At 36.4% G+C, this 23462-nt stretch overlaps 2 protein-coding genes across 2 annotated transcripts in view; both read left to right on the top strand.

Moving 5' to 3' along the window:
- CNTNAP2 (contactin associated protein 2) overlaps positions 1-23462 on the top strand; it is a 2003978-nt gene that overhangs the window by 688409 nt on the left and 1292107 nt on the right. The gene's annotated exons all lie outside the window — the stretch shown is intronic.
- On the top strand, positions 89-659 carry LOC121028159 (60S ribosomal protein L12-like). Its single transcript, XM_040471689.1, has one exon. The coding sequence runs from the start codon at positions 190-192 to the stop codon at positions 631-633; it is 444 nt and encodes a 147-aa protein (XP_040327623.1). The 5' UTR covers positions 89-189; the 3' UTR covers positions 634-659.

The raw sequence follows: 23462 nt of genomic DNA, 5'->3' as shown, positions 1-23462 counted from the left end.
ATATGATTATCTCAATAGATGCAAAACAATAACAGAAACAAAAACAACATTTGACTAAATCCAATATCCACTAATGATTAAACAACTGTCAACAAAAAGTGGCTTTTGGCTTTTGGCTCAGAGGAAGCAAGCGTACAACTATGTTCGGTCGTCCCGATTCCAGATCCATCGACACCAGCTGCCTCTACCATGCTGCCTAAGTTTGACCACATCAAGATCAAAGTCATACACCTGAGGTGCACAGGTGGCAAAGTCAGTGCCAATCTTCCTGGCCCCAAAGATCAGCCCCTGGGTCTGTCTCCACAAAAGTTTGGTGATGACATCCTCAAGGCAACCGGTGATTGGAAGGGTATGAAGATTAGAGTGAAACTGACCATTCAGAACAGACAGGCCCAGACTGAAGTGGTTCTTTCTGCATCTGCCCAGATTATCAGAGCCCTCAAGGAACAACCAAGAGACAGAAAGAAGCAGAAAAACTTGAAGCACAGTGGAAATATCACTTTTGATGAGATTGTCAGCATTGTCTTACAAATGTGGCACAGATCTTTAGCTAGAGAACTCTCCAGAACCATTAAAAAGATCCTGGGGACTGCCCAATCTGTGTGGATGGCCACCACCCTCATGACATCATAGATGACATCAATAATGCTGCAATTGAATGCCCAGCCAGTTAAAAACTACAAAGGAGGGGTGCCTGGGTGGCTCAGTCAGTTAAGCATCTGACCCTTGATCTCAGCCATGATCTCTCTCTCTCTCTCGGTTCCTTAGATCAAGCCCCACATTGGGTTCTACACAGATAGTGAGGAGCCTGCTTGAGACTCTCTTTCCCTGCCTCTCCCCTGCTCCTGCTCTCCCCCTCTCTCTTTCTCTCAAAGTAAATAAATAAATTCAAAAGAAAAAAAAAAGCTCTTTAAAAAAAGAACTACAAGGGAAATTATTTCAATATACGATCATTTCACAACCAAAAAAAAAAAAAAACAACTAAAAAAAGGAAGGGAAGAAAATGATCTCAAAATGATAATGGGCATCCATGAAAACCTATGGCTAATGCAGTATTTAATGATAACAGACAATGTTTTCCCTTTGATTTGCAAACAAGGAAAGGATACGTTGTCACCACGTAATTCAGTGTTGCACAGAAGATGGTAGCCAGTCAAGAATAAAAAGAAGCATAAAGATTGGGGAAGAAGAATTAGATTTGTCTGTATTCATAAGTAATATGATTAGTCATTTGGAAATTTCTACTCAATCTTTAAAAAACATCAGTTCAGGTAATGAGTGAATTTAGTAAGGTAACAGGATGCGAGCAAGGTTAATAAAAAAAATTCAATTTCAGTTGCTAGCATCAAACATTTGGAAACTATAATTATAAAAGTAGTACTATTTAAAATATCATCAGACTTAAAAAATACTAACAGTCAAATATAATAAAATATTGCTCACTTTATGCACATAAAATTGAAAAATATTTCTGTGTCAAATCAAAGTATGTCTAAGTGGGGAAATACATTCATTGATTGAAGGAGACACTATTGTTAATTTGTCCATTCTCTGCAAATTGATCTATAGATACAGTATATTCTCTATCATAATTCTAGCAGGGCTTTTACAGTTTACAAGATGATTTAAAATTTTCTTGTAACTGTATAAAACCTATAATACACAAAACTGTTGTGAAAAACTTTTTTAGATCATCTTGTAAATTTATCTAAAAAATACTCCAGGGGCACCTGGGTGGCGCAGTCGGTTAAGCGTCCGACTTCAGCCAGGTCACGATCTCGCAGTCCGTGAGTTCGAGCCCCGCGTCGGGCTCTGGGCTGATGGCTCAGAGCCTGGAGCCTGTTTCCGATTCTGTGTCTCCCTCTCTCTCTGCCCCTCCCCCGTTCATGCTCTGTCTCTCTCTGTCCCAAAAATAAATAAAACGTTGAAAAATAAATAAATAAATAAAATAAAAAATACTCCAAAAAGCCCAGCTAGAAATATGATAGAAAACACATTGTATCTATAGATCAATTTGCAGAGAATGGACAAATTAACAATAGTGTGTCTTTCAATCAATGAACGTGATACATTTCCTCAGTTAGTATGCATATATGTATGTATGTATATGGAGAGTACAAAACTATCAATAGACCACCCATATATGAATAATTGAGTTTTAACAAAGCCACCAACATAATTCAAAGTGGAGGAGAATAGTCTTTTCAACAAATGGTGTTGGGATGATGATATTCACATGGAGAAAATTCACATTGACCCTTACTTCACACTGTATATAAAAATGAATTAAAAATGCATCTTGCACCTAAACACTGGAGCTATTGTTTTTCAACTTGTCGAAGAATACGTAGAAAATATTCACAACCTTGGGATAGTCAACAGTGTATTAGGACACAAAGAGGAGTAGCAGTGAAAGAAGAACTGGTAATAATACATGAAAATTGAATTGTCTATTCTTCACATGCCATTATTAACCAAATGAAAGAACAAACCGCAGACTGAGAAGGTGCCTTCACAAGGTATAAACCTGGCAAAAGCCTTGCGGATGAACAGTGACCCCTTTCCTCTAAGAACAACTCTTGCATAATTAATACTGCCTCGGCGTTGGTTTGTCAGAGGGCTCAAAATGACACATTATTCTCCTTGTATTTCTTATATAGCATATATAGTTTGTAGTATTATATATATTATTCTGAGATAATTCACCAATTTCCGTTATCATTCTGAGGTGCTGTCCTAACATAATAGCACAATCTACTTACTTACCGACGTTAGTGCTTTTCATAGAATTGTAGTGTTTTCCCCTGATGGTTTCCCACGTACCTGCTTTACTTTCTTAACGATAAAAAATCGGTGTGGCTTCAGGCAGATGTGTCTGAAGTCCACATACAGATTCGAGGAAAGTCTAAGATGAAAGTAAAATTTTCCATTGGAAATGAAGATTCCAAATCTTCAATGTTAGCTAGTTCTATACGTTCCCTTGTAATTAAATAATATTTTCCATTGTTTTCCAAAATAACTTTCCTTTTAGTTGTTTTTTTCATGGTTCAGCGCATGACAGTGCATAATATTGGGGAGATTCTAAAGGAACATATTCATAGCTTAATTCTTGCCCATAACAAAGCAAATACTAATTTATGATTGATTGACACTAATTTTGTAGTGCCAAGTTAAAAAAAAAAACAATTAGCAATAGTATTAACATTGCCACACATTTCTCAAAGTTAAAAACCAAAATGTAAGAGAAAGAAAAATATGAAAGAAAACAACACGTAATGCTATCTCATTTGTTTGTCACGGACAGTCAGTTCCATGACTACGTATCACTGGGCCTACCTACAGCATTTGGCTAAAGAGGAAGCAAAAGTTGAAACCTTGAGTATGTTTCACTGTGTAACTATGAAATAGTTCATTTATGCCCTTTATATTATATATCTACATATACTATATGTAGTACATATCTGTACACATATACATGTATACATACTATATAACCATATACACTAAAGCACTATATTTATGCTGTATAATTTTGGGAAATATAATTTACAGAAATCCATGTACTGACTTACAGATGTCTTCATAAATGTTCACGAAACATTATTTGTAATAGAGCAGAGTTAGAAACTATTGTCCATCAGCAAAAGTTTGCGACGTGACAGTATACTCATATGGTGGAAAATAACATAGCTGCTGAAAATACATGAGAAATATATATATATATATATATACTGCAATAGAAACATGACCTCGATATAGCCTTAGGTAGAAAAAGAAAATTTCCTGATACAACACTGTATTTTAACCATAAAATAAAAATAAAGAAAGAAAGTGGGAGGGGTGCCTGGTGGCTCAGTTGGTTAAGCCTCTGGCTTCAGTTCAGGTCGTGAGCTCATGGTTGGTGAGTTCTAGCCCTGTGTGGGTGGGGCTCTGTGCCCACAGCCCAGAGCCTGGAGCCTGCTTCCGATCCTGTGTCTCCCTCTCTCTCTGCCCCTCCCTGCTCATGCTCTGTCTCTCTCTTTCTCTCAAAAATGAATAAACATTAACAAAATTTAAAAAAATAATAAAATGGGGAAAAAAGAGAGTTGCAATATCCTATGCATTATATATGATTATTTCAACATGAATTATTTTATCTCTAGATGCATATAAAAATCTAGAATGATACAGGGGAAGCTCTTAAGCATTGAGAAAATGGTTTTAAGCAGGACTTTCGCTTACTATTAATACATTTATATGTTCAATTTTTTTTAAAAAAAGCTTATTTTATAATCCTTTTTTAAGCCCCGTGTGGAAAACAAAGACTGTTCATTCCTCACTCAAACAAACTTAAAGGGACATGCATTAAATGTTCTGCAATAAGTCATAATTTTAAGTTTCTACATATTTTTTCTGAGAATATGAAAAAGAATGAGTATTTTTGACATTGTGTCAATAAAAGGAATCATGATTAATAATAGCTACAATAATTTTTTATTTAAAAACAAGCATATTAATATTTTTTACTGTTCTAATGCTCTCAAGAATTACAACTTTCCTCATCTACTTCATTAAAATAGGAGCTTTCTAGGCTGTAGTAGTTACTCGGATTTGGGGATAAAAATAATGCCAAATACAGCTGTGTTATGTATTCAATAGAGGGAGTTGGGGGAAAGATTAAGAAAAGCATAATTTTCACAGATTGGTAGGTTATACATATCTTGGTAAATATATGTGAGTAGGTAGACTCATTCATTTTAAAGATTTGTATATGAAAGGGCTTGAAATGAATTGTAAAATTTCTCAACAGGGCACATCTATTAACAAGGCATTTCAGAAGTGATTTTATGTATATGTGATGCGTTAAGTACCTTTTGATTGAAGATATTGGAAATATTTAATAAGAGTTCCTAGGGGCATTTAAATGTTACTTATTAATTTTGTTTATTCATGCCACTTCATAAATAGCCACTTTAACTCGATCATCAAAGATGGGCTAATATGAATAGTTACAGCTAAGAAAAGTTACTGTATCTTGGGCACAATCAAATAAGTTGCTGTGTTTTGAGAGGAGAATTGAGGGACACTAAGTATTTTCTTATTTGCTGTCATCCTTTTTGTAGGTTATCTGTTTCCACGACAATTACTTCAACCTTTAACCTTTGATATTCTCATTTGCAAGAAAGTATCTTTTCAATAAGATAGCAACATTATTATTTTGTCATAATTAATAAAATTTATATTTTAATTGAATATTATCCAAAGTCATTGACAGTAATCTGTTTACACGGAGAAACTGGAAAAAAAAAGGTAGGATATTTTGCTTCTAATATGTTTTATCAGCGTAAATAAGTTTAAACAAGTAACACAGAACTGTAAGCCTTTTGCTTTGCAACTTGATACATTGCATTAGCTGTTCCCCAAAGAATTTCCTTACTAATTATGTTTTGTTCTAGATAATATTAAAGTTCATTGACATTCCTATAATACACTACAGGATGTCTGCGTGAAAATTGCCTGGAAGCCATGCTGGCTGATGGGAGGATGTTAGCTTATATTAAAAAATAACTTTGGATTTATCAATAGAAAAAAGAGAGTTAATTATATTAGTGCTTATCTGTCTTCCCTTTTGGACAGGTTAAATTATTGGATTCATTTTTTATAAATTGAATTCTTCATTGGAAGATATGCCATCCATCTGTATGAAAACAGGTATCACAAGAAAAAAAGGGTAATTATATATACACCCTCCCCCAAAAGTAAATCTTGGAAAATATGTGTTTCAGATATAATTATTTTTCTTGCTGTAAAGAAAAGTTTAACATGTTGAAAATATGTGACAGAATCCAGTCTCTGCTTGTCCTTTAACATAAGTCAGCGCCACGTTCCATGCTTATGTTTTGTGTTCTTGTTAAAAAAGAGATTCTAGGGGGCAGTGGGCACCATGCAACTTAATTCTAAGTGTCGGTTGAAAGACTACACAGACATTGCCAGTTATTGGGTTTCTTATCAAGCCAGTAATGTGGTGTGGCTGTTGTACTCATAATGAAGTTTTAATTAGCTCTCAAACACACTGAGAGCTTATTTAAGGCCTCCAAATTGAATAGTGCATGCTTAGCTGGGAGGCATGAATGCATCCCAAACATATCAAAATAACTGTCAAATCCATTGTATGCACATTAGGAGAGAATGGCTAGAAGGCTTAAAAGAACTCTATCTATCTTAAAAGAACTCTAGGTATAAAAGGTTGAGTGAAGTTCTTTCTTGTACTTAAATGATGGTCTTAAGAATACTGTCTTTATTATTTTAGCAAATGTCATAGCTAGGCACATGATTCAGTGTCTCTGTTTACCTCAGGAGTATTGTCAGGGGAAAAACACATTTTAACCAAGTTTGAATTATCTTTATTTCAAATGGGAACATTCTTTATTCACAGCTCCTCCAATATAACATTTATATTTTACTTACCAATACTAATTGCTTTTTCCCAATATTCTCACCTATGAGAAATCGTTCCAGACCCGTCATTCCTAATACTTGGGTAGATCATAGATTAACAAAACGTTTAAGTAATTGTTGATTTAAACTCCCACCATTGGAGAATTCTTGATGTTTTTTCAATGCAGCAGGTGGATTTAGACCATGACTTTCTTGCGTGACTGTTCATGCTGTGCGTGATGTGGTTTAAAATATCACCAGAAATAACCCTTCCCACTCCCGCCCACTCCTCCCTACACACACACAGTAAGAATTTTAAACAGGGGACAGATTTCATCACAGAGAAAGAAGGAACTAAAACGCATTGCTGCTGGACATGCAGTATCTGTGTTATTTGTTCTGTTATTTTCATGTCTTCTGAATTCATCTCTTCTCACCAACCTGCCCTGGCTCTTATTTTTGTTCTTGCAAAGGATGTACTGTGTTTCTCTCTTGTTTTTACAGATATCTGTTGAACAAATACATTAATTAGTTACTCTCTGCGTCTCAGGTACTTTGTGAGGGTTAATTGTGAGGTCTGAAACGTATATATAGTTCAGAGGCTGGACAGTGACTCTCTTGGAATTGGAGGTGGGATCTCAGAGGATCTGATTTATGATCAAGGGGATGGGAAGTGGGGTATGTGTGAAGAATTGGAAGGTCAGAGAACAGCACATACAGTTTGCGTGGGAAGCTATCAAGGGTCTCCTAATTTCTGGATGACAGCCTTTGTGAGGGTGAGGGCAGAGGACCAAGGTACCATGATTATAGTTGGAGGGGGCAGTGATGATTATCTCAGAGAAATAATGTCCTGTTCGTACGTGGTTTTCTTCCAATGTTGGGATACTAGTGACTTCTCTGTAACTTCGTATTTCTAAAAGGTCACACGAGCAGTATCTTTTCTTCTGTCATCATTTAAAAACTATTAGTTACAAATATATCATATTTTTTTTAGGACCTGGATTATGCTATACGTTTCATAGGTCAGGATTTGGAGGGGCCACCAAATGAAGTCAGGAATTTCTCTTTTTTTGAAGAACTACACACATTTCAGGAGAACCAAACCAGAAAGTACAGTAGATTTATTGGTAAAGCATCAATTCAATGCACCAAAATGAGACACACTTTTTTAGTTTGGGGGAGAAACGACAGTGCGGGATGGAGATGTGCAGTTTGACGTGGAAAGCTGAGGCCGGAAAGTAGACATGTGTGTATAAGATACTGATGGTAAAGTCTGGGGGGGCAAGTCCATTAAAGTGAGTTCACAAGTCGTAGAAAACAATGTGACATAACTAAATGAAAAAGAGAGTCCATTAGGACTTTGTCTAGAGAAAATAAAGCAAGCAATTTATAACAGAATTTTGTTTGAAATCTCAGCTCTACACTAATTTTTCAAATGAAATTATCTTTGAAATTTCAACATGATTCTTGCAATAAAATTGTTTGATAACATAATGTGTCTTTCTGCTTTTGCAGAATCTCACAATGAAAAACATTTTTACAAACAAAACAAAACAAAACGGAGAGCGCTATCAATTGTTCCAATTAACTCTTTTGACTCAAAGAATTTAATTTTGAAGTGCCTATAATGTTATCATCCTTCTCGATCTCTCCACATTAGAATTGACCTAACCAGTGTATGCGCGTGTGTGATTTGAACTGTTCTATATCTATCGTCAATGTTAGGAAGTCCACATACGGAAAACTTGGGCAATTTCATTCTATGGTCAATTTACATGTTATTTGTGTTATAATCAGTGAATACCCGACTAATACAATATTGATGTGAAAGGCAGAGGTGGACTCTAGGGTAGAAAAGCAGGAAAGAATGAATGGAGACTGAGTTTTTAAGTGGCGATTTATTGTACACATAATAATCATGAGTGGTTGAATTTTGATTCTCTCCCCACACTCAGGCCTGAGGGGATTCAGATGAGTAATTCTTGTATTAAGAGGACATTGTCATTAACCAGGTTCTACCTTAGGGATTGAGCAAGAAAACCCGAAGCTTCCCCTCAGCCTGACTAACCTTCAGACGGCCTTCTTCCCGACTCCAGGCCCCCGGCTCCTTTTTCTTAGAGTATCTACTTTAGAAAACTTGTAATTGTAGAAGTGCCTGGGTGACTCAGTCGGTTAAGCGTCTCACTCTTGATTTCGGCTCGATCATGATCTCCTGGTTCCTGAGTTTGAGCCCCGAGTTGGGCTCCACACTGAGCATAGAGCCTGCTTGGGATTCTCTCTCTCCCTCTTCCTCTGCCTCTCCCCTGATAGCGATCTCTCTCTCTCAAAATAAATAAATAAGTAATACTCTTAAAAAACGAAAACTTGTAATTGTACATCTTTTGCTGTGCACCTATGAGATATAAATCTTGTAAAACTGGCAAAAGACCTGTTTTGCAACCTAAGGCTATCATCTCTTAGGTGATAGAGCCCCCGTCTCCCAGTTTTAGACTAAGGGTCTGACGGGTGATGAGCCCCTTACTTCAAGGTATAAAACTACCTCCAGTGATGAAGAGAAGAAAATATTTACTTTTTTTGGGGGTGATAAAGCCAATTAGTGAACACAAGTGGCCTAAGATCTATGCCCATCACCCTGGGCATAATTTTAAATTTTTTTTTTTAATTTTTTAAAAATTTTTTAAAAATATTCCAGCCTTTTTTTGGGGGGTAGAGCTCAAACTGAGGTTTGGCCTCTCTTAACGATTGCAATCGATTTCTTTTTTTTTTCTTTTAATGTTTATTTATTTTAGAGAGAGAGAGAGAGAGACAGAGCATGAGCTGGGGAGGGGCAGAGAGAGAGGGAGACACAAAATGGGAAGCAACCTCCAGGCTCTGAGCTGTCAGCACAGAGCCCGACGCGGGGCCCAAACTCACAGACTGCGAGATCATGACCTGAGCTGAAGAGGGACGCTCAACCGACTGAGCCACTCAGGCGCCCCTGCAATCGATTTCTTTACCTGTTTCCCTTTCTCCAGAAACTTCTGCCCTGACAGAACTTATAAGAAACTAATCCGATGAGCGGGACTCCGACAACTTAGATCGTTTGACACGAAGAGAAATCGTAAGCTGTTAGCCCAGTCCATCTCGGCACCACTGAATCTGCCCAGGCCAGAGAACAGTGGTGATGTTCTTCCTGCTCGTTTATATATTGCTGATAACCCCTACGGGACATGTTCTATGCCCTTCTTCTATACATTAAGTTGGATTTCATAAGTCATTCGTGTTACTCTGTTCCCATCTTTTCCTTTTAAAAAACTCCCTGTTGATGAAAGCCTATTTTTCACATTATTGTGATTACAGTTCCACTTTCAAAAAGTGTGCAATTGAGATTACATAAAACAACTAAAACTATATAGTAAAATAAATTTCTTTCTTTTCTTTTCTTTATTTCTTTTCTTTTCTCTTTACCCTATGAGGATATTTGGCTTGGTTAAAACTTCAGTAGATATTTAGAAAAATTGTAACTTCATTTTGCCTCAAAATGCTGTTCTGATCCTTTGATATTATTCATGCCTTCAACAGCCATTTACTGAACCTTTAAATTTGTGCCAGAAACCATCCTAGGACTATGGAATTTAAAACATGTATCCTTAGGTTGCAGGATCACCCTCTACATCATTTTTATGTTGACGTGATTGTAATGTTAACCCAATATACATTATGCATTGCTGACCCAAAGAATGTGAGAGATTCAGAAAGTCTATTGAAGAAATAGAACATTTTTTCTAGTATATCCACACATTTTTCTTGCTCTGGCTTAAATAGAAATTAAGCTTAGTACAAAAATAAATTATTTTCTTTTCATATTTCACCATTCCATTTGTTGATATGTTGGTACCTTTTCACTTTTAACCAGTTTCATTGGCTTTCATTGATGATATCAAAATCTAAGAATTGTCAAGGCACCTGGCTGGCTCAGTCGGAGGAGCATGTGACTCTTGATCTCAGGGTCTTGAGTTCAAGCCCCACATTGGGTGTAAAGATTACCAAAAAATAAATAAAAATTTTTAATGTTTACTTATTATTATTGAGAGACAGAGAGACACAGAGTGTGAGCAGGGGAGGGGTAGAGAGAGGGTGAGAACAGAATCTGAAGTAGGTTGCAGGCTCTGAGCTGTCAGCATAGAGCCTGACACGGGTCTCCAACTCACACACTGCAAGATCATGACCTTAGCTGAAGTCAGTTGACTAACCAACTGAGGCACCCAGGCACCCCACCAAAAAATAACTAAACTTAAAAACTCTAAGAGGTGAAATTAACATATGCTCAATCTGACTGAAGATGTCAGTATCCTAATGTGTGTTTCGTGTAAGGAAGGACTTGGATATATCAAGCAAGGAATGATAAAAACACTGCATTCAAAACTGGTGCATCCACTCTGGAAAACAGTGTGGAGGTTCCTCAAAAAATTAAAAATAGACCTACCCTATGACCCAGCAGTAGCACTGCTAGGAATTTACCCAAGGGAAACAGGAATACTGATGCATAGGGGCACTTGTACCCCCAATGTTTATAGCAGCACTCTCAACAATAGCCAAATTGTGGAAAAAACCTAAATGTCCATCAACTGATGAATGGATAAAGAAGTTGTGGTTTATATACACAATGGAATACTACGTGGCAATGAGAAAGAACGAAATATGGCCTTTTGTAGCAACGTGAATGGAACTGGAGAGTGTTATGCTAAGTGAAATAAGCCATAGAGAGAAAGACAGATACCGTATGGTTTCACTCTTATGTGGATCCTGAGAAACTTAACAGAAACCCATGGGGGAGGGGAAGGAAAAAAAAAGAAAAAAAAAGAGGTTAGAGTGGGAGAGAGAGCCAAAGCATAGAAGACTCTTAGAAACTGAGAACAAACTGAGGGTAGGTGTGGGGGGGGGGGGGTGGGTGATGGGCGTTGAGGAGGGCATCTTTTGGGATGAGCACTGGGTGTTGTATGGAAACTAATTTGACAATAAATTTCATATAATAAAAAATTTTTAAAAAACCACTGCATTCAAAAACAGGAACATGAAAGTTAATAAAGAGAATGTATAGACTAATTTTTTTCAGCTGTTAAAAAGATAGGGATGAAATATGTTTATTTTTTAAATTTAATTTTATTTTTAAAATTTACATCCAAGTTAGTTAGCATATAGTGCAACAATGATTTCAGGAGTAGATTCCTTAATGCCCCTTACCCATTTAGGCCATTCCCCGCTCCCACAACCCCTCCTGTAACCCTCTATTTGTTCTCCATATTTAAGAGTGTCTTACGTTTTGTCCCCCTCCCTGTTTTTATATTATTTTTCCTTAAGATAGGGATGAAATTTAAAATTGTATAGCTTTCAGTGCCTTTTGGGTTACTTGATTCGCATAGGGCAAGATTATTTGAAAACAACTTGCCTTTTATGATGTCACCTTCTACAATAGTCATTCTGTTTTGGGGGATTCTCAGTTCATTACCTGGGCAGAATGAGAACTGAAAATTCTATGAACTGTTTTTATTAAACCAAGCTATCCCTCTTCACAGTATACATTTCATTAATTACTCTTCTTCGGTATATTGTTTTAAGGTGCACATTATCATTTTTGGTTATCTGTACACTTGAGGTAATGCATAATCAAATGTTTAATAAAATACAACTTCATTCTTGCATGTTAAAATGGCTCCTGCAGACACACTTTACTTTTTGATTTTGGAGTGTGTCTGTGGTGTTTGTTCACGGTCCTTAATTATTACACCTGCTAATGCAAAGTTTGCCACCTTGTTCTGAGTTGTAGACGTCTTCCATTTATTCATCCAGATCTGCTGTTTATCATTTCACTCACATATCTAGTCAAGAGCTGGCTTTCGTGAGTTACATTGATTGACTTACTTAGTCCTCAAGTTTCTCCTTGAATTTGGCCAGCAGAGAGCCCCGGGAGAAGACTGGAGTCAGGGAAAAAGTGATGATGTATTATCCACAATTCCATTCATTTTGCTAGTAGTTTAGGAAATCCCAAGGTAGATTCCTGTGTCCCCTCACCCTCTCTGAGTACTATTGCTGGTTTTGTTAATGAGGTTATGCCAGTTCTGACAATACCTTAGGAGTAGATAATCTAAGTAGGAATTAGGAGGCAGTAATCTTTTCAAAAACATACATCTGGCTCTGTCATTTCTCTTTGAAAGACTCTTTTAACAGTTTAACTTCACCCTCTGGATAAAATCGAAGCTCTTCACTATGATGGGTCCTTCACAAGTTGGCTGGGGTCTGTTCCTCTGACATCATTTCTTCTCTCTTCACTTCTCACTTGAGTCTAAGTAAGTCAGGCTTCTGATGCTTATCTTCTGAGAAGAGCATTTTTCTGCCTCATCACCTTTGCTCTAGATTACTCTTCTTGCTAATCTACATGAGCCTCCCTCCCCCCAACTACTGTCATTCAAACCTCTCCCTTCAAAGAAGCTTTGGCTGTCACTTCAAAATATCCCTAGTCTGAGGGCACCTGGGTGGCTCAGTAGGTTGAGCATCTGACTCTTGATTTCAGCTCAGGTCAAGATCTCACAGTTTGTGAGGTAGAGCCCCACATTGGGCTCTGTGCTGACAGCAGGGAGCCTGCTTGGGATTCTCTCTCACGCTCTCTCTCTCTTTCTGCCCTTCCTGTATGCCTGTGCGCTCTCTCTCTCTCTCTCTCTCTCTCTCTCTCTCTCTTCTCTCTCTCAAAATAAATAAACAGTTTTTTTGAAAAGTATCCCTAATCTCTCTAACACCTCACTTGGATAGATTTTATTTTATGAGATTTATCTTGTGTGAACTTTATGTGTTCATTTGTTTAATACCTGTCTTCTCCAAAATAATATTAGCTTTATTAAGGAAAGGGCTTTGGCTTGCTTTCAATCTCCTTTTCAAACCAAGAACCAACGTAGCCTTGTAATAACTGCTTAATAAATATTTGTTGGGATACTGAAGCAGCAGAAAGAGAAATTAAGGAAACAACCCCATTTGCAATTGCACAAAAATAATAAAATTCCTAGGAATAAACCTAATCAAAGAGGTGAAAGACCTGTACTCTGAAAACTATAAAACACTGATGAAAAAAAAATGGAAGACACAACAAAATGGAAAGACATTCCATGCTCATGGATAGGAAGAAGAAATATTATCAAAATGTCTATACTACTCAATGCAGTCCACAGATTTAGTACGATCTCTATCAAAATACCAATAGCGGTTTTCATTGAACTAGAACAAACAATCCTAAAATTTATATGGAACCACAAAATACCCTGAATAGCCAAAACAGTCTTGAAAAAGAAAAACAAAACTGGAGGCATCACTGTTCCAGACTTCAAGTTATATTACAGAGCGTGGTAATCACAATAAATGGTACTGACATAAAAATGGACACATAGATCAATGGAACAGAATAGAAAACCTGGAAATAAACTCATGATTATATGGTCAATTAATCTTCAACCAAGGAGGCAAGAATATCCAATGGGGAAAAAGTCTTCAGCAAATGGTGCTGGGAAAACTGGAAAGCTACACGCAATAAATAAAGCTGGACCACTTTCTTCCACGATACACAAAAATAAACTCAAAATGGATTAAGGACCTCAATGTGAGACCTGAGACCATAAAAATTTAGAAGACAACACAGGCAGTCATTTCTCTACATTGACCACAGCAATATCTTTCTAGATATGTCTTCTGAGGCAAGGAAATCAAAAGCAAAAATAAATTATTGGGTCTATATAAAAATAAAAAGCTTCTACACAGCAAAGGGAACAACCAGGAAAACTAAAAGAAAATCTACTGAATGGGAGAATAAATTTGCAAATGACATATCCAGTAAAGGGTTAGTATCCAAAATATATAAAGAACTGATATAACTTAAACCCCCCAAAAAAATCCAATTAAAAATAAGCAGAAGATATGAGCCGACATTTCTCCAAAGAAGACGTAAAGATAACAAATAGACACATGACAAGATGCTCTACATCACTCATCTTGAGGTACATGCAAAACAAAAACTGAAGAAGCAACAGGTGTTGGCAAGGATGTGGAGGAAAAGGAACCCTCATCCACTGTGAAGGAGTGCAGACAGGTGCAGCCACTGTGAAAGATAGTGTGTAGGTTCCTCATAAAAACTAAAAGCAGAACCACCCAAGAGCCAGTAATAGCATTACTGGATATTTACCCAAAGATCATGAAAACAATAATTTGAAGGGATATATGCATTCTGATGCTTATTGCTGCATTATTTACAATAGCTAAACTATGGAAGAAGCCCAAGTGTCCATTGATAGAAGAATAAAGATGTGAGCATTATTCAGCCATAAAAAAGAATGAAATCTTGCCATTTGCAACAAGATGGGGGGAGCTAGAGAGTGTAATCCTAAAACCTGAAACCATCCAGTCAGAGAAAAACAAATACCGTATGATATGTGGAATTTAAGAAACAAAACAAATGAGCAAAGGGAAAAGAGAGAGAGGAACCAAAACACAGACTCTTAGCTATCAAGAACAAACAGATGGTTGCCAGAGGAGAGGTGAGGCGGGGTGGGGGAAATAGGTGAAGGGGATTATCTTGATGGGCACCGAGTAATGTATAGAATTGTTGAATCACTATATTGTACACCTGAAACTAATATGACACTGTAAACTACACTGGAATTAAAATATAGGTAGGTAGGTAGGCGGATGGATGGATGGATGGATGGATGGATGGATGGATGGATGGATGGATAGATGGATCGTTTGTTGGAGGAAACACAATGGCCGGTAAATGCATCAATAGCTTTGATAAGCCAGTTTCTGTGCTGCCATTCCATGATCCTGTGGCAGGATACTCATCAATCACTGCATACTTGAGTCAATCTAAGCGAAACTCTTCTCACAAATTCTAGTGACTACTACCAGCAGATAGGTGTTGGCACAGAAAAGGAGTTCTACTTCCATCCTTTTCTAGAACATTTAAAACTATTCTTGACTTTTAAAAATTAAAATTAAGTGCATCACTTTATATAAAATATTGGCAACTCTGATATATCATGTTAATGAACATTTTTTCAAATTATGTTTAATATTCAATAAACAGAAAACAAATCAGGTCTTCATTATTCTTGTTTTTAATGAATCCTCTTGTACTTTATGCTAAGATTGTAAGAGCAATAACAAAATGTATGATATTTACTGAGATTAAATATGTTATATGCATTTTTGTTAGTGTTTTACAGGAATTGGCTTATTTAATTTTGACAAATACTCTGTGAAGTCAGAACTGTCATTTCCCAAATATGAGAACTGAGGCACAGTTAATTAAATAACTTACCTGACAGGTGCCTGGGTGGCGCAGTGGGTTAAGCGTCCGACTTCAGCCAGGTCACGATCTCGCGGTCCGTGAGTTCGAGCCCTGCGTCGGGCTCTGGGCTGATGGCTCAGAGCCTGGAGCCTGTTTCCGATTCCGTGTCTCCCTCTCTCTCTGCCCCTCCCCTGTTCATGCTCTCTCTCTGTCCCAAAAATAAATAAACGTTGAAAAAAAATTTTTTTAAATAACTTACCTGAGCCGAATTTTCTTAACCATGGAGTTGGAATTTGAATACAGAGGCCAGATATTGAACTCATTGTCACTTCATTATGCTTTCCCTCATTATCCCAACCAGGAGGCTTGAGGAACCTGTTTTCTAAAATCTTGTTGACAATTAGGTCTACAAGTAAAAAAAAAAAAAAAAAAAAAAAGTCATCCTTGGTTTTCTTATTCTTATTTATATATTGGTAGAAGGGTAAATACTTTTTTGTCATTTTTGAAATCTCAATACCCACAGAGGGCTTATGATTTGATTTATTGTATTTTAATCTGGTGCCTGAAAGGATTCAGGGAATGAAACGTAATCCTCAGATTCATAAGGCTTTAATACCTTCAGAAATGTCTTAGAAACAGGTTTGCAAATTTCTGGCTTTGTGTTTGCATAATAAACCAGCAGCTTTTTTAAAAAAAAAAATTAATGTTGGGGCGCCTGGGTGGCGCAGTCGGTTAAGCGTCTGACTTCAGCCAGGTCACGATCTCGCGGTCCGTGAGTTCGAGCCCTGCGTCAGGCTCTGGGCTGATGGCTCAGAGCCTGGAGCCTGTTTCCGATTCTGTGTCTTCCTCTCTCTCTGCCCCTCGCCTGTTCATGCTCTGTCTCTCTCTGTCCCAAAAATAAATAAACGTTGAAAAAAAATTAAAAAAAAATAAAAATAAAAAAATAAATAAAAAAAATTAATGTTTATTATTTATTTTTGAAAGGGAAACAGAGCACATGTTTGGGGGGGGGCGGCCAAGAGAGAGGGAGACACAGAGTCTGAAGCAGGCTCCAGGCTCTGACCTGTCAGCACAGAGCCAAACTAGCAATTTTTAAATGATATTTCTAAATCTGTTGAAGCTATGAAGTGAGCAAAATTAATTTTCAAGAAATGTTTATAAGAAATTATTTTTATTACTAGCCCACTAATTCTTAGAAATGACTAAATTCCAGGGAACTCTTTGAAAAAAAATCCTTCCAGATTTTTGGGCCAAATATGTTCTCTTTAAACTGCCATCCAGTGGACATTTCTAGAACATTAGTAGAACAATTCTAATTCTGCTGGATTTTAAGTTCCTGAACCAATAGAATATGTACTTGCTATAGGGAAAGCCAATAAAACAGTAATGATTTTGTCAAAAAACAGTATGTGTGAGTTTACTTTCCCATGCCTTATTTATAAAAGCAGGATGTGAAATTACATGTGGTCTGTTTTTTCTTAGAGATTCAAAATTTTGAAATTCATTGAACATGGCAATGTTTTCCTCAAATACAATGTTTTACTGTATGCAGACACCATAAAATAAAGGAGCTTTATTTATAAAATTGTCTTAAGGCCCTGCCTGATTTTCATCAAAGTCTTCAATTATTTAGGCATCTTCTATTTCTTTTTTGGGTGAGATGGGGATCAATATCCTGGACTGGTATGAAAGATCAGAAGCCACCATTGATTATGTTTAGTTTGCCACTGAATATTCTTGAGTCGCATATGTTGATTTCCCTAGTATGAGAACAGCAGCATCATGATCCCAGGGACATGCTTGCTCATCAAATTCATTACTTATGCCGCTGTAAAGAAAGAAAAGTCTCACAATAATGGAAATTAAGGAATAGCAATTTATGCTTTTGTTAAATAAGTTCATAGATAAAGATTAATGTTGATGAAGGGCGCCTGGGTGGCTCAGTCGGTTAAACGTCCTTCGGCTCAGGTTATGATCTCACAGTTCATGAGTTCCAGCCCCACATCGTACTCTCTGCTGTCAGCACAGAGCCTGCTTCAGATACTCTGACCCCACCCCCCCACCCCTCCTCTGCGCTCTCTCATAAATAAATAAACAAATAAATAAATAAATAAATAAACAAACATCTAAAAAAAGATTAATCCTGATGAGATTAAAATAAAGACAAATAAATGAATAAACTAAAACTGCTAAGTACATCTAAAATCCACAGCGGGGAGAGTCAATTCATGGCAGAGAGAAATACTGTAGAAATTAAGTGAATGATGTGAGGTTCCATTTTGTGATGTCAACAATGATGTAAAACATAATGAAAGAGATCCAAAATTATGAAAAATAAATAAATACAAAGGACAGCAATAGATATCCAAATACATCACCAGGTAAAAAAAATAAATAAAGCGGAAATAGTAATAAAAATATACTAGAAATAGTGGTCAGTAACACATTTGGGTCTGCTAATATGTCTGTCACCATGTTGGACTTTGAAGACACAAGGTGGATAAGACAAGATGTCTTCTTTTGAAAGGTTTACAATCTAGAAAAATTTTTCTGGGGGATAAAACAGACTTTAAAGTGGTCTTATTGAAAACTTTATGTGTTTCAAGAAAAATAAATCATGATAACTAACCTCATCCCATCCTTGTGAATTAGAAAAAAATAATAATTACATAAAAGTGTCCAATACGGATGAAAGGTATATTACAAATTCTCAAATGTTTATTAAAAAATTTTTAAAGAAATTATAAAAAAAATTTCTGCCCACTACTAAATGACAATTTATAATGAAGAAATATCTGTAAGATGTTGAGGAGAAACAGCTACCATTCACTAATTCCAGAGAAGCCAGCTTCTAGTTCCAATGCTGAAAACAACAGAAAGATTTTCCATAATTTTCAAAAATCAAGAAAAAACCCCCGAATGTCCTAAGAAACTCAAGCTGACAGGAAGATGCCTGAAAATTCACAAATACAAATGAGCCAATCCTGCCTAAAAAAACTTGAACTGAGTATTGAATTTTGATGTAGGTTAAATCTGGATGACTTTTGCTAACTTTGCAACTTGTGTGTAATTAAATACAAAATGAAGACTTTCTGGAATAGATAGCTTCAAATTGAAGAGATCATACTATAGAAAAGAAACTTTGTAATTCAGGATCACCTTATCTGAGGCTATTTAATCACAATGCCTAGGGTAGGGGCTCAGGGGAGAGTTTTATTGTTCGTAATATTCAGAGATACATGGGTCTGTGCATATTCTCAAAAGCAGTAGCGTTGAATATCCTTAAAGCCTTCACTTGATACCAGTGAAGTGATTAAAAGCAAGCAAAATAGTAGCCATATTGTACAAAACAGAAAACACAATGAGTAATACAAGAGCAAAGCTATCCAGTAACACCCAGCATGGATTGTGAATACTTTAAATGCAAATCATTTAGAATTTTTCTTAAATGGCACTGTCAGAATGTGTTTAAAAATTAAATAATACAGGGGTGCCTGGCTTTCTCAGTTGGTTAAGCATCTGGCTCTTGATATCGGCTCATGGTTCATAAAATTGAATCCCACATCAGGCTCTGCCCCACACTGGGTGTGGAACCTGCTTGGGATTCTCTCTCTCTCCTTCTCCCTCTGCCCCTACCCCACTTGTGTGTGGGCTTGCTCTCTCTCTCTCAGTATCTCTCAAAATCAATAAACATTTTTAAATTAAACAATAAAAAAATAAGGACGCCTGGGTGGCTCAGTTGGTTAAGTGTCCGACTTCAGCTCAGGTCATGTTCTTGAGGTTCAGGAGTTCAAGCCCTGCGTGGGGGTCTGTGCTGACAGCTCAGAGCCTGGAGCCTCTTCAGATTCTGTGTCTCCCTCTCTCTCTTCCCTCCCCTCCCACTCTGTTTCTCTCTCAAAAATAAATAAACATTTAAAAAATAATGAAAATAAAAAATAAAATAATGCTTTAGAAACTAGTTTTCTCACAATTTTTACTGATAAAAACTGAAAGCACTGATAAAGATATAGCATAGTGATATTTATTTTCATTGAGATGGGTTTCTGAAAAACATAAATTAATGCACATTGACACAATATATAGAAAATATGAATGCCCCAAAACAATAATAAAAATATATTAAGTTTGACCTCTAGAAAGTTCTGCAATCTGTCATTTGTGCATAGTGAGGTGATTTCTGTACTTTTCAATCATTTAAGTGTATTGTTTAATATCCATGACTGCTAAGTTGTTTTATATAATCATGTAAAAAACTAGCAAACTTGATTTCACCCATGATGTATTTGTACATTCTCATTTTCAAGTGTTTATTGATTTTAAAGCTGCTATATAGCATATTCTTTTCAATATAATTACACATTTCCTATATAGATTTTTCCCATATTTTATAGATAATTTTTAAAATTATATTTAAGCTTTAACATTTTTTTATAATTAAATACGTTAACATTCTTTTTCCTCTAATTTTTAGTAGTCATTCTCAGGAAATAAAATGTTTTTTCTGTATATTAAAGTGATAGCTTTCAAGGGAAGATATCCTGAGATAGTTCTTATTTTCATTGGAATATTAATCCTCAGGACAACTAAATTTATTTCAATTTAGAGATTTGCAGTAATGAAGACAAAAATTGGTAGGAATGCAGCAAGTATGTGTGTTCCTTCTCTCTGCTTCTCTCCTCTCAAATCCATAAAAACATGCTGCCAACATGCACAGGTTTTTAATTATGAACCCCCTATAACATTGTAATAATTTCCCTACAAGAGTTTTTTTTAAATTTTTTATTGTTTATTTATTTTTGAGAGAGAGAGAAAGAGAGAGACAGCACGAGTGGGGTAGGGCAGAGAGGGGGAGACACAGAATCTGAAGCAGGCTCTGGCTCTGAGCTGTCTCCATAGAGCCCGACACGGGGCTTGAACCCACGAACCATGAGATCACGACCTGAGCCAAAGTTGGACGCTTCACCAACAGAGCCACCCAAGCGCCCCTAATTCCCTTAAAAGAGATTTTTTTTTCAACGTTTATTTATTTTTGGGACAGAGAGAGACAGAGCATGAACGGGCGAGGGGCAGAGAGAGAGGGAGACACAGAATCGGAAACAGGCTCCAGGCTCCGAGCCATCAGCCCAGAACCTGACTCGGGGCTCGAACTCACAGACGGCGAGATCGTGACCTGGCTGAAGTCGGACGCTTAACCGACTGCGCCACCCAGGCGCCCCAAAAGAGATTTTTAAAAATCAACCAGAATGGTTTAAAAAAATAACAGCTGTAGACAGATGATCCAAACACATTTTAGTGTTAAAAAGTAGTTTCCTCAATTCTGTAATGTCATTTTATAAACTATTTAGAATATTTTGAATCTATTTTTAACGTTAATTAAGAATATGTTAACCTGTTTAAATAGTTCCACTTTCGACTCATATGTAAAATAATTCTGCTATATTTAAAGCATCATTTATTATTTTAAATAGTTTTTTAAGTAAGAAGCCATAGTTTATGACCTATCTTGATTAATACTGATATTCAATGAACTTTAATCATGTAAATAAGACATTTTCCATTGAAACATTCAGCTGATTCATAATTATTATACCAGTAACAGACTCGTTGTAGTATTTATGTTAGTAACCCAGTCACTATTATGTTCCATAAAATTTTAGATAAAATTAGGCAATCAGTGATTTATGGAAATTAAAATTATATTAGAGTTTCAAAAGAATGGGAGAGGAAGGTCTCCAGACAGGTTCCTTTTGACTCCCTTCTTGGAACTTAAAAATAGAACCCATAGAAATTCTACAGGAATGAATAGTTCTTTTCCTATATCTGTCAGTGTCCTAATTTAGGGCTGTCTTCAGGTGGTAGGATACTTTGGATTTTACTTATAGGATCCATAAATAGCATATTACAGTAGCCTACAATTTTGTATGTGGCTATAAAAAATTAACCATGTAATTACAAAAAAGAGAGTTGAGTTCATATTTTCTGAACTGGTTCATTTATTGAATACTGTGAATTATTGTTTTCATGGAGAGATTCAGTAATATGTATGTCTTAGTTCTTAGTTTGAGCTGCTATTAAAAACATTTACTTCTCCCAAACATTTATTTCTCACAATTCTGGAGGCTGGAACCCTGAGATCAGGGTATGCGCGTGCTTGGTGAAAGCCCCCTTCCTGGTTTATTAACAGCTGACTTTTCCATGTATCTATCCTCACACTGGAGAGAGAAAGGACTAGTTCTCTTCCTCTTCTTCTAAGGACACTGATCTCATAGCGTCTTCACTCACATGACCTGATAAGACTTCAACTCCAAATAGCATTATATTAGGACTTTAACATATGAATTTTGAGGAGACACAAACATTCAATTCATGGCAGAACCCATGGATAAAGAGGGAATCCACAGCAAAATGTGTATGCAAACATATTCCTATTTTCTTTACATTATGGTTTTTTCCCCTTAGATCGGGTTTCAGAAATAGATATGTAATATGTTAGGTATCACTTACAGTCTTTGGGCCGTGGACTTAATATGAAAGCATAGGAAATGGGATTGTGACCCCAAAGAGAAGTCATTTGATGGAAAGTACCACCATGGATCTACAGAAGTAATGTTAAAAATGTAAGAAAGTAAATTTTAAGACATCCATTTATTTATTCTGATTATTTGAATTTAAAGGTGACATTACAAGTTTTTAATGATAAGTCTGCCTTTAAGAGGTTTTAAAATTCAGCTTTTCAAGCATAAGAATGGGTAATGTATGTAGGGCAAGGGTAATGAGAGTCAGGGAGTCTTGACTGATTAAAATTATAAAAAAGGATTTCATATTATGTCAGAAGAAATAAGACCAGATTGTAAAACAAATTTTATAGATGTGACCAAGAGTTAGTCAAGAAATCAATTAATAGATCTATGGGGTGCTATTATTTTTTAAATTTTTTATTAAAAAAATTTTAAGTTTATTCATTTTGAAAGAGACTGAGAACAAGTGGGGGAGGGGCAGAGAGAGAGAGGGAGAGAGAGAATCCCAAGCAGACTCCCCACTGTCATCGTGGAGCCTGATGCAGGGCTGGAACTCTTGAAACCTGAGATCATGACCTGAGCCAAAACCAAGAGTCAGACGCTTAACTGACTGAGCCACCCAAGTGCCCCCTGAATGTTATTATTTAGTCCTCATATCAGTCCAGCTGTAGAAATTGATTTTATTTAATAACTTATAACAAATTCATTCATTTGTTAAGTAACTCTTTTATCAAAGTTTTACTTAATTCCAGAAGCTTCTTGAGGTACTGGAGATACATCTATTAGAGAAACAGTTGACCTGAGTTCAACTTTTCTAGATAGCAGATTAGCAACTTACATGTAGACTGTGCTGATGATGACTGTGTGTAAATAGGAAAGATTACTAGATTATTTCAGGGTCAACTAAATTAGCAGAAGTGAATAGATGGCAAGACTTGAGGGGATGTAAGATAATCACTAGTATCACACATATAGATATATACTTGCATTTACTCATTCAACAACTATTTTTTGATTACCTGTTATGTGAGAGATTGACATCAGGGCATAGATCAGTGGTCAGGAGGCATGGAGCAAACCAGAGATAGGCAGAAATTTTCCCTTGAAACTTACATTTAGGTGGGTGATATGAACAATAACCTGAATAGCAGTAATGATAAATATACATCTATAACACACACACACACACACACACACACACACACACACACACACACACA

The sequence above is a fragment of the Herpailurus yagouaroundi genome, unplaced genomic scaffold, assembly GCF_014898765.1.
Source record: "Herpailurus yagouaroundi ecotype Mexico unplaced genomic scaffold, PumYag 100, whole genome shotgun sequence".
NCBI lineage: Eukaryota > Metazoa > Chordata > Mammalia > Carnivora > Felidae > Herpailurus > Herpailurus yagouaroundi.
This window is presented reverse-complemented; position numbering and strand designations above follow the sequence as displayed.

What these genes read in the sequence shown, in the direction of transcription:
- LOC121028159 (XM_040471689.1), top strand. Translation starts at nt 190, where the DNA reads ATGCTGCCTAAGTTTGACCACATCAAGATCAAAGTCATACACCTGAGG.